Genomic DNA, 12283 nt, shown 5'->3' with positions numbered 1-12283 from the left:
CCACCAGCTTAGATACTGGTACCATGGAAGCTGGTGGAGAGTTAAGGTCAGCATGTGAGTTCAAATGGACTGCAGCAAGGTCAGAGGTTCAGACAAATGGCGAGGTCACAAAGAAGTCAGAGAACTCAGATGAGGATCTCAATGAGCCAGCATACAGAAGAGTACCAATGTACATTAAAGTAATGGATGCAGAGACTGTCCTGCTAGGCAGCCTCTCTGTCAAGGAAAATGGAAGATTACTACTACATTTTGACAGAAAGCATGGTACAGAGCTTCTCCCTTCCGTATTCTCCTCTCTTGCACTGAAGACCCAATATGTATAAGGTAATGGTTCTGAAGTAGTTATTGTTGATATTATATTAGTCTTCACACATTCTGGTGATGTTTCACACACAATATGTCGAGACATTGGATTCTACACAAACATTCTTCAGGAGCAGATGTATTCTGTCCAACTTAACCCCAAGAGTCCTAGTAGTTATGTATGACTCACTGAAATTTACTTATTGCGATCAAGAAACAAATAAAATTGTAAAGTAAGAACAGTGTCTGTTATGCAAAGACCCTGTGGTTGTATATCTTCTGCTAATGATCATTAAACAGACCCTAATCAAAGTATAGGCAAAGAAAGATTAGTGATAGTGAACTATATCAAACAATCCGTCATCTAAACCACTGGCTTGCAGCAATTGAAAATACCAAAAGGTGCTAGTAGTGGCAATCAATGCCATACCACATGATGAGCAGCTGCACAGAAATCCATGCAGCAGCCCTCAATCCCGTCCCCCAACTCAGCCGAAGAAGACTGAGAAGAAAAGAAAATTTTGAATGCAAGTGCTTTACCACTTCAAGAGCTTTACTGTTTAAGAATATACCAAGTTAGAAGTTGAGACAATTACTTACAGAGAGATGCTGCAGCAGCGGTGGAAAAGCAATAAAGCGAGTTCACCACTCCAAAGAAAGATACTGGTGACAGATTGAGAGAAAAGTGTATGGGCTAGAAAAACTGAGAAAATCAGCCATACTTCAAAACATACAGAGACCTTGGTGAAAGAGGATCTCTGGCAGCAAAAGGAGGCTCCAGAAGCATTTATTTAAGATGGAAAAGAGCAAATTTTTAAAAATCTAGTGAAAGACTCTTTTAGAAGAAAAAGACCAGAAAATTGTGGGCGGCATGGTGGCACAGTGGTTAGCACTGCTGCCTCACAGCACCTGAGACCCGGGTTCAATTCCCGACTGTGTGGAGTTTGCACGTTCTCCCCGTGTCTGCTCCGGTTTCCTCCCATGGTCCAAAGATGTACGGGTCAGGTGAATTGGCCATGCTAAATTGCATGGTAGTGTTAGGTAAGGGGTAAATGTAGGGGTATGGGTGGGTTGCGCTTCAGCGGGTCGGTGTGGACTTGTTGGGCCGAAGGGCCTGTTTCCACACTGTAAGTAATCTAATCTAATCTAATTAAAGATTTAAAAGGACCAATACTAAGTAATTAAACTGTGCTTTTGAAGGCAGGTTTTATATAGTCCACAGCTAGATAACTGTATTTAAAAATTTCTGTAGAAGGAAGTGCTTGGTGCAGTGACCAGTGGGAAAACTCTGAAAAGGGTGTGTAAGTAGTACAGAAATAATTAACTAAAAATAGCCAGTTAATTACAATTCAAAGTTGTATTTGCCAATCTTTTTCAAAACTCTGTATTGTATATAAATAAGGAGAATACTGTATTAGGTCTCGCAAACTATGCAGTAATTAAATTTAAAACAATTGGTGAATGTAAGAATACAATCTTAAGGAACAGCAGATTACTATCAGCAATTGTGATGATGCAGATTTAAAATAGCTTTGCAGCAGTAAGAATTTTAAAAAAGCATTGTCAAAAAAATGATAAAAAGATATAATTCTTTCACAAAAATTCAAGGTTACAGAAGGATCTTAGAGAAAAACAGAACATAAGTTTGGATATTTTGGAGGAAACAACTCTTAAGATACTATATAAAATACATTACAGAATTACCTCAAAGTCAAACACTAAATTCACAAGACACAGTTACAGAGCTAGGAAAGGAAGGAGGTTATACAAGCAAAAAGCTCATTATGGTCAAGCCATCTCTTTTGGAAAAGAGGCCTGAGGCATTCATAGAGGAATTTGTGATCATAACTATTTGGAGTTCACATAAATTGTTTCACTGCTAAATGTAAACTTGATACAAGTGCCAAGGTTAGTATCCTGTTCAGATTGGTTACCGTAACTGAACAAGCAGAAACTACAGCCTGCAGAGATGGAATGATGTTTGTAAGTAGAATAATGGTCAAGACCATAGATCTGATGCAGGTCAGACTGCAAAACGGACAATTGGAAATGCTTACATAGTTTGTAACATGCATGATTGTGTCTCAATATTCTTAAGAGGGGTAGAAGGGTCCCACTATTTCCAAGAGAACTGATCCAGAAGAAAGCTGTTGTCAGCCAACCAGTCAAGAGGTAACTACTAAGTACCATGGCAGGTCCCAAAAGAGAATAAAGAATCCATTGAGATTATTTATGATGGCACAAAATAAATTTTTCACGTGACTGAGAAGAAATGGCCAGCAAATCAACAAAAGTCTCCATGAAATTCAACACTGAACAGAACTATGCTATCATTCACCAGAATTGTGATGAAGGATACTAGAGCAAGAGGTCAGTGAATTGGCTGATAGCAACTACTTTGATCTCTGACTACATTTCACAATCAGAGATAACTTACTACTGTACGGCAGAAGACTAATTATCCCAGCTTCTCTTTGAGAATATGTATTGGAAAAGACACACCGAAGAAACTGGTATATAGCCAAGACCCAGTCAGCAGTGTGGTGGCCAGAAATCTCAGAGATTGTATCTCATAATTCATTGTGAAGTGTGATTACACACGATTTTTTAGTCTTGAATACACTACTGTCATTGAAGATAGGTCAAAAAATAAATTCAACTAAGACTGTAGTAAATAAGAGTGAGCAGTGCAACCCATTTGATCTTTAACTAACATTTAGTCAGCGGAACAGTCAATCATTGTGACAAAGTTAGTGCTATTGTGCAATAATTCATCTTATTAACTAAGATAATTCCACTCCTGTGAAGTTTAATAGTGGTGTATCCTCTACTACTGATTATCAGATAGGTCCTAGAAAAAGTATACGTGGTATAGACTGTCAGAGGTCGTAGATACCATGAGGCGCAGCCCCATTAATGTTTGCCACTTTATATGGACTGCTCATCCACTTTGTTGTGCTCCCTAGCTGGATATAACTACTTTCTTTGACAAATCCCAAAATGAACAATAAAACCTCAAAAACCATTCACAATATTTCCAGACACGTTTGCAATCAGAGGAGTTCATAAAAATTACCTTATGTGAAATTCGCATGCCTTGCCGTTAAGGATAGTGTGACATTAAGGTATTGCTGCATTACAGGCTCCCTGCCCATGCTGGGGAAGTCCAAATAGAGTTGCTTTGGGGAGGTCTCTCTGGGAAAAGTGCCTGCCAGCTAAACTGTGCTAGGCTACTGTAGGGCTACTTCCAGTCGTGCTGTAGAAATAAATTCTGCACCTGTTGTATTTCAAATGAGATATGAGAGCTTATTTTCCTGGTTAGTTTGACTTAGATAGATAGTCTCAGCACTGTTGAAGAAATGTTTGTGGTATCATGACTAATAATCCATCTCTAAGCAATGTTCATTTATAGTTGGTGTGCTTCTGTACTGTGTTCTGCTGCATCAAAACTTCATTGTTTATAGTTTAAGATGATCTGATGGTATAACAAATTGGAAGATTAGATATGGTATCTCCAATATATAAAATAAACATGAATAAATGTAATACATTACTTAATTTTTATTGAAGTTTTTTCTATTTTTCAGGTTGATCATAAGTTGTTGCCACTTGATGATTTGTACATTGCTTCATCTTCTCTTACTTCTAAACCCAGTTCTCAGAAGAACTCACCTCTGGGTTCATGGATTTATAATGGTAAATAAGAGTGTTCTAATGGTAAATAAATGTGTTCTAATTTGCTAAATCTTTTACTTTGATATATTTATGTTAAAATTAGATAATTTTATAATTTAGTTAAGTTTAAATATGGTTGATAGTTGAATCATGGAAACATCGAATGGTTACAGCACAGAAAGAAGCCATTCATTCCACTGTGTCTGTTGGCTTTCTGTACGACAATTCAGCAAGCTGCAGACATTGCCCTGTCCCTTTCTGTTCAGGTGCTTTTTTCACTATACTTAGGAAATTTTACATATATGTGTATACACTGTCAATATATCATGACTAAATTGCAGGTTTGCAGCAAATTCAGGTCCTATTTATTGCAGCGACAACTAAAGTGAACACAATCAACCCAATGTATCTTAACAACATTATTCCCTTTGGTGCCTAGTCATGTCGTTTGTTTGTACTTGACAGCAGGCATCAAGAGGTGGTTGGCTTCTTATGCTCTACATGAATGACATGGCTCATGTTTCATGGTTCCTTACTTCTGGAATACAGCTAATATTGACTGCGTTTCACGCAAACTTGTTTCTCACATTGCCCTCATGTGGAATTTTGTTGAGGAAGACTACTGGCTTAGCACATGTGGCTGATCTGAGAGGCAGCAGTATTAAACAACACTCAAAAAGCCTGATACAATCCAACACAACTGTAGAAATGCCTGCCATTCCTTCTAACTGAGCTACTTATGCTGGTAAGGGCATGACTGTGGCTATACTCCCCTGAAGAACTATCACTTTACCACTTTATCGCTTGTATTCATAAGAGAATTAGATGCACTACATCCTTGTATGTCTGGTGGTCACCTATTCCTTCCCTTCATGCACAAACTTAAGCTTTGAGGTAACCACACAGACAAAGTTAAAAATCACACAACACCAGGTTACAGTCCAGCAGGTTTATTTGGAAGCATTAGTTTTCGAGTGTTCCGATGTTGTGTGATTTTTAACTTTGTATACCCCAGTCCAACACCGGCATCTCCAAATGATGACCACACAGATATGTTGCATTGCAGTGGTGTCAGCTACTGCTTAAGCTCTAAACGTTGCGAATCAAGCTGCAATTGTAATTGATCAAACACAAGAAATGTCCTGGGGTTTCCTCAAAGAACAGGAATATGCATGTCATGTAACTGAGTTATCCTGATAACTGTATTTATTAGACTATTGACTAAATTAAAATAAATAATCTTAAGACTTAATAAGCACTCACCAACTTCTCACCAATCACCTGCACTTTATTTTATATGTTGGTTAACTTAATTAATTTACTTAAATGCTTTAATCTATTTTTGTCAAATTTTAAACTAATGAAAAAATAGGAAGCCTTTAACATTAACATTCCTCTTTATTTATTTTTAACTTTATTCCCCTAAATCTGATTAAACGCCAAATAACTATGTGGTAAAATATATAATATGTAAAAGGTGATAAGTCAAAACTTATGTATTATATCAGATTTGATTACTTTTAGTTTTATATTAGTTTGTCCAGAAAAAATGGCCATCTAACAAGTCAGTAGGGGAAGAGAGGTACTCAATTTTCTAACTGCCACCAATAAGGAATCAGCCTTCAATAAATAGACTCATAGAGATGTACAAGCATGGAAACAGACCCTTTGGTCCAACTCGTCCATGCCGACCAGATATTCAAACCCAATCTAGTCCCACCTGCCAGCACCTGGCCCATGTCCCTCCAAACCCTTCCTATTCATTTACCCATCCAAATGCCTTTTAAATATTGCAATTGTACCACCCTCTGCATGAAAAAGTTGCCCCTTAGGTTCCTTTTATATCTTTCCCCTCTCACCCTAAACCTATGCCTTCGAGTTCTGGACTCCCCGACCCCTGGAAAAAGACTTTGTCTGTTTATCCTATCCATGCCCCTCATGATTTTGTAAACCTCTGTAAGGTCATCCCTCAGCCTCCAACGCTCCAGGGAGAACAACCCCAGCCTGTTCAGCCTCTCTCCATAGCTCAAATCCTCCAACCCTGGCAACATCCTTGTAAATCTTTTCTGAACCCTTTCAAGTTTCACAACATCTTTCCGATAGGAAGGAGACCAAAATTGCTCGCAATATTCCAACAGTGGCCTAACCAATGTCCTGCACAGCCGCAGCATGACCTCCCGACTCCTGTACTCAATACTCTGACCAATAAAGGAAAGCATACCAAAAGCCTCCTTCACTATTCTATCTACCTGTGACTCCACTTTCAAGGAGCTATGAACCTGCACTCTAAGGTCTCTTTGTTCAGCAACACTCTGTAGGACCTTACCATTAAATGTATAAGTCCTGCTCAGATTTGTTTTCCCAAAATGCAGCACCTCGCATTTATCTGAATTAAACTCCATCTGCCACTTCTCAGCCCATTGGCCCATCTGATCATGATCCTGTTTTAATCTGAGGTAACCTTCTTCGCTGTCCACATATTGTATTATTTTAGTTTATTTTGAAATTTGCAATTTTACTGGCATTTTGTACATTAGTGATAAACCTTTTGTCAGACGTCACTTAATTAACTGATAATGAGAAGATCTATATTGCTATGTTATTATCTAATAGATCAGTCATTATGCTTCGTGTATCTTATTCTTTTCAGATCCATCACTTCGTGGCAGCTATGGACCAAGCAGGACTTCATTAAATGTATTTAGCTTTAAATATTGTTCCAAGTATCTCTTGAGAATTGTGAACCTAATTGGTAGTAGATGTTGCATTTCTTTGACTTAAAGGACAAGCAAATCAAAATAGTGAAAATAGTCCTTTTGTTACACTGTTTCCCTTTCACCAATTTCTAAAATTCTTATATTCTATGCGTATTCTGATTTGACACTCTCATAGTAAATCAGAATATAGTACAACACCATGGTTTTACTGTAAACATTTCTCTGTTGAGACTGCTCTTAAAAAGCCAATATTGTCTTAAGTATCAGGCTTTGAATGGACATCAAAGCATTCAGCTTTTGTTAGATCCTATGTTCACTTGTACACTACTGGAGCACATAGTTTCAGCTAATTATGCAAACAAAAAGTCACCAAACATGTCAGAAAGCGCTGACAAACTTTGCGGGGAATTATGTAATATCTGCTTTCTCTAACTTGGATCAGTAAAGAGGCAGGTTATCAGGTAGTGCAAATTGCTGCAAGAACACCTGAAGCTGTCAGCAAAAATAACTTAGTTATAAAGTATCTTTAATGTCATAAAACATTCCAAGACACTTCACTGCAACAGCATAAAACAAAACATGGCACCAAACCATATTAGAAGCTGTTAGCTCAGTTGACCATGAAATTGATGAGATATGTTCGAAGGTAGGTCTCAAGGAATAAAGACGAGGAAAAGAGGTGTAGGCAAGGAATTGTATAGCTTAGGGTGGAGGCAGCTGAAGACATGACCACCAGTGGTACAGCAATTAAAATTGGAATGCTTAAGAAGCCACAATTAGGTAAACATAAATATCTTGTAGGATTGTAAGACTGAGGGAAATTACAGAAATGGGCAGAGGCAAAGTCTTGGAGGATGTTGAAAACAAGAAAGAGAGATCTAAGAGCAGCAAGGAGGGGACATGAAAAGTCCTTGGTTGGTAGGATTAGGGAAAACCCAAAGGCTTTCTATATGTATGTCAGGAATAAAAGATTGACTAGGGTAGGAATAGGTCCAGTCAAAGATAGTAGTGGGAAGTTGCGTGTGGAGGCTGAAGAAATTGGGGAGACTCTGAATGAATACTTTTCGTCAGTATTCACTCAGGAACAGGACATTGTTGCCGATGTGAATATTGAGTCACAATTAATTAGAATGGATGGCTTTGAGGTATATAGGGAAGAGGTGTTGGAAATTCTGGAAAGAGCGAAAACAGATAAGTCCCCTCGGCCTGATGGCATTTATCCTAGGATTCTCTGGGAAGCAAGGGAGGAGATTGCAGAGCCATTGGCCTTGATTTTTATGTTCTCGTTATCTACAGGAATAGTGCCAGAAGACTGGAGGATAGCAAATGTGGTTCCCTTGTTCAAGAAGGGGAGTAGGGATAACCCTAGTAACTATAGGCCAGTGAGTCTCCCTTCTGTTGTGGGCAAAGTCTTAGAGGGAATTGTAAGGGATAGGATTTATGAACATCTGGATAGGAATAATGTGATCAAGGATAGGCAGCATGGTTTTGTGAAGGGCAGGTCGTGCCTCACGAACCTTATTGAATTCTTTGAGAAGGTGACTAAGGAGGTGGACAGAGGGTAAAGCGGTAGATGTGGTGTATATGGATTTTAGTAAGGCGTTTGATAAGGTTCCCCATGGTAGGCTACTGCAAAAAATACGGAGGTATGGCATTGAGGGTGAGTTGGAGGTTTGGATTAGGAATTGGCTGGCTGGAATAAGACAGAGGGTAGTAGTTGATGGTAAAGGTTCATCTTGGAGTGCAGTTACCAGCGGTGTTCTGCAAGGATCTGTTTTGGGACCATTGCTGTTTGTCATTTTTATAAATGACCTGGAGGAGGGGCTAGAAGGTTGGGTGAGCAAGTTTGCGGATGATACGAAAGTCGGTGGAGTTGTTGACAGTGAGGAAGGATGTGGCAGGTTACAGCGGGATATAGGTAAGCTGCAGAGCTGGGCAGAAAGGTGGCAAATGGAGTTCAATGTAGGTAAGTGTGAAGTGATTCACTTTGGTAAGAGTAACAAGAAGATGGGGTACTGGGCTAATGGTCGGATACTTGGTAGTGTGGATGAGCAGAGGGATCTTGGTATCCATGTACGCAGATCTCTGAAAGTTGCCACCCAGATAAATAGTGCTGTGAAGAAGGCATATGGCGTACTGGCTTTTATTGGTAGAGGAATTGAGTTCCGGAGCCCTGAGGTCATGTTGCAGTTGTATAAGACTCTGGTGCGGCCGCATCTGGAGTATTGTGTGCAGTTTTGGTCGCCATACTATCGGAAGGATGTGGAGGCACTGGAACTGGTGCAGAGGAGGTTTACCAGGATGTTGCCTGGTATGGTAGGAAGATCGTATGAGGAAAGGCTGAGGCACTTGGGGCTTCTTTCATTGGAGAAAAGAAGGTTTAGGGGTGACTTGATAGAGGTGTACAAGATGATTAGGGGTTTAGATAGGGTTGACCATGAGAACCTTTTTCCACGTATGGAGTCAGATATTACGAGGGGGCATAGCTTTAAATTAAGGGGTGGTAGGTATAGGACAGATGTTAGGGGTAGATTCTTTACTCAGCGAGTCGTGAGTTCATGGAATGCCCTGCCAGTAACAGTGGTGGTCTCTCCCTCTTTCTGGGCATTTAAACGGGCATTTGATAGACATAAGGAGGAAAGTGGGCTAGTATAGGTTAGGTGGGCTTGGATCGGCACAACATCGAGGGCCGAAGGGCCTGTACTGCGCTGTATTTTTCTATGTTCTATGTTCTAAAGAGAATTTTAACTTCAAGATATTGATTGGTAGGTGCCAATGTAGAATGAGATGGGAGCAGAATTTGTTGTCATTTAATAAAAGGCAGAATGATCTCTTAACTCAACTACTCCTGAAATTCTAACTTTCTAAAAGCCAATAAGCTTTTCTCTAATTTTTCCCTCATTTACATTTGAAAATTTGGATACATATTATTTCTATGTAAACGTTGGCTGGAGAAAAGTGGATTTGCTTCTGTTGTCTACCACAAACCCATCTTCACTGGTCATAGAGTCATAGGGATGTACAGCACGGAAACAGACCACCGGTCCACCTTTTCCATGCCGACCAGATATCCCAACCCAATCTCGCCCCACCTGCCAGCACCTGGCCCATATCCCTCCAAACCCTTCTTATTCAAATACCCATCCAGATGCCTTTAAATGTTGCAAACGTACCAGCCTCTTCCACTTCCTATGGCAGCTCATTCCATACACGTACCACCCTCTGTGTGGAAATATTGCCCCTTAGGTCTCTTTTATATCTTTCCCCTCTCACCCTAAACCTATGCCCTCTAGTTGTGGACTCTCCCACCCCAGGGAAAAAGACTATCTATTCATCCTATCCATGATTCTGTAAACATCTCTAAGGTCACCCCTTAGCCTCCAATGCTCCAGAGAAAACAGCCCCAGCCTGTTCAGCCTTTCCCTATAGCTCAAATCCTTCAACCGTGGCAATATCCTTTTAAATCTTTTCTGAACCCTTTCAAGTTTCACAACATCATTCCGATAGGAAAGAAACAGAATAGCTCGCAATATTTAAACAGTGGCCTAACCACTGCCCTGTACAGCTATAACATAACCTCCGACTCCTGTACTCAATACTCTGACCAATAAAGGAAAGCATACCAAATGCCTTCTTCACTATCCTATCTACCTATGACTAAAAACATGGGAATTCCTGCAGTTCCACACTTGTAAGATTTGGTCTTTTCACAACCTCATAAATAGAACCCGGACCATCTGTTCACCATGCAAGCTTAATGCCAAAATAGGGTGCACAAAAGCTATACTAGGAGATAGTTACTTCAGACTGGAGACCTGTGACCAGTGGAGTGCCACAAGGATCGGTGCTGGGTCCTCTACTTTTTATCACTTACATAAATGATTTGGATGCGAACATAAGAGGTACAATTAGTAAGTTTGCAGATGACACCAAAATTGGAGGTTTAGTGGTCAGTGAAGATGGTTACCTCAGATTACAACAGGATCTTGACCAGGTGGGCCAGTGGGCTGAGAAGTGGCAGATAGAGTTTCATTGATAAATGCAAAGTGCTGCATTTTGGGAAAGCAAATCTTAGCAGGACTTACACACTTAATGGTAAGGTCCTAGAGAGTGTTGCTGAACAAAGAGACCTTGGAGTGCAGGTTCATAGCTCCTTGAACGTGGAGTCACAGGTAGATAGGATAGTGAAAAAGGTGTTTGGTATGCTTTCTTTTATTGGTCAGTGTATTGAGTACAAGAGTTGGGAGGTCATGTTGTGGCTGTACAGGACATTGGTTAGGCCACTGTTGGAATATTGCGAGCAATTCTGGTTTCCTTCCTATCGGAAAGATGTTGTGAAACTTGAAAGGGTTCAGAACAGATTTACAAGGATTGGAGGGTTGGAGGATTTGAGCTATCGGGAGAGGCTGAACAGGCTGGGGCGTCGGAGGCTGAGGGGTGACCTTATAGAGGTTTACAAGATTATGAGGGACATGGATAGGGTAAAGTCTTTTCCCTAGGGTTGTGGAGTCCCGAACTAGAGGGCATAGGTTTAGGGTGAGAGGGGAAAGATATAAAAGAGACCTACGGGGCCACATTTTCACACAGAGGGTGGTACATGTATGGAATGAGCTGCCAGAGGAAGTGGTGGAGGCTGGTACAATTGCAACATTTAAGAGGCATCTGGATGGTATATGAATAGGATGGGTTTGGAGTGATATAGTCCGGGTGCTGGCAGGATGGACTACATTGGGTTGGGATATCTGGTCAGCTTAAATGAGTTGGACCAAAGGGTCTGTACATCTCTAATACTGTATGACTCTGTCAGATTATTTTTTGTTATATATTGCACCAACTCATGAACAGGCACAAGGATATAATCTTTGGTCCTAAAAAATGCTCAATCCATCCAGGACAAAGCAGCCCACTTGATTGACATCAAATCCACAAGTATCCACTCCCTCCACCACCAGACTCAGGAGCAGTAGTATGGTCCGTCTACACGAGGAATGCAGAAATTTCCAAATGATCCTTAGCATCTTCTAAACTCACAACCACTTCCACATAGAAGGACAAAGTTACCAGATACATGGGAACATCACCATCCGCAATTTCCCGTCCAAGCCACTCACTTTCCTGATTCACTATATCACTGTTCCATCACTGTCACTGAGTCAAAAATCTTGAATTTCTTCGATAAGGGCATTGTTGGTCAACCTATCGCATGTAGATTGCAGCAGCTCACCATCACTTTCTCAAAAGCAGCTAGTTACAGGCAGTAAATGCTGGTCAGCCTGCATTGCCCATGTGTCACAAGTAAATAGGAAAAAAACTATGAAACTGACAGTTAAGAAAATGCAAGATTTAGCACTTGGTCCCTTTTCTTCATGATTCTTTTGTCCTTACCGATCAAAATTGATAAATCATTTGATCTCAGCAAGTGATATAAGGTGTATCTTTTGGGGTACCTTTGCCCTCACATTGTTTTTCTATTGACGGTCAAGTCAGTTTTTATTTTTCAAGAATATGTAATTGAAAATAATTGGTTTGAAAGTGTGACGTTAATGTTGGCATTTTTATGCACGCATTGGATTGAAAGAAATGCATGA

At 40.2% G+C, this 12283-nt stretch overlaps 1 protein-coding gene across 1 annotated transcript in view; it reads left to right on the top strand.

Moving 5' to 3' along the window:
• Positions 1-12283, top strand: part of spata6 (spermatogenesis associated 6) — a 97027-nt gene that overhangs the window by 51761 nt on the left and 32983 nt on the right. Inside the window, exons 8-9 of the mRNA XM_060829817.1 lie at positions 3891-3999; positions 6629-6675. Of these exons, the coding sequence (XP_060685800.1) occupies positions 3891-3999; positions 6629-6675 (156 nt within the window). The remainder of the gene's footprint in view (positions 1-3890; positions 4000-6628; positions 6676-12283) is intronic.

Source organism: Hemiscyllium ocellatum, chromosome 9, assembly GCF_020745735.1.
Source record: "Hemiscyllium ocellatum isolate sHemOce1 chromosome 9, sHemOce1.pat.X.cur, whole genome shotgun sequence".
NCBI lineage: Eukaryota > Metazoa > Chordata > Chondrichthyes > Orectolobiformes > Hemiscylliidae > Hemiscyllium > Hemiscyllium ocellatum.
This window is presented reverse-complemented; position numbering and strand designations above follow the sequence as displayed.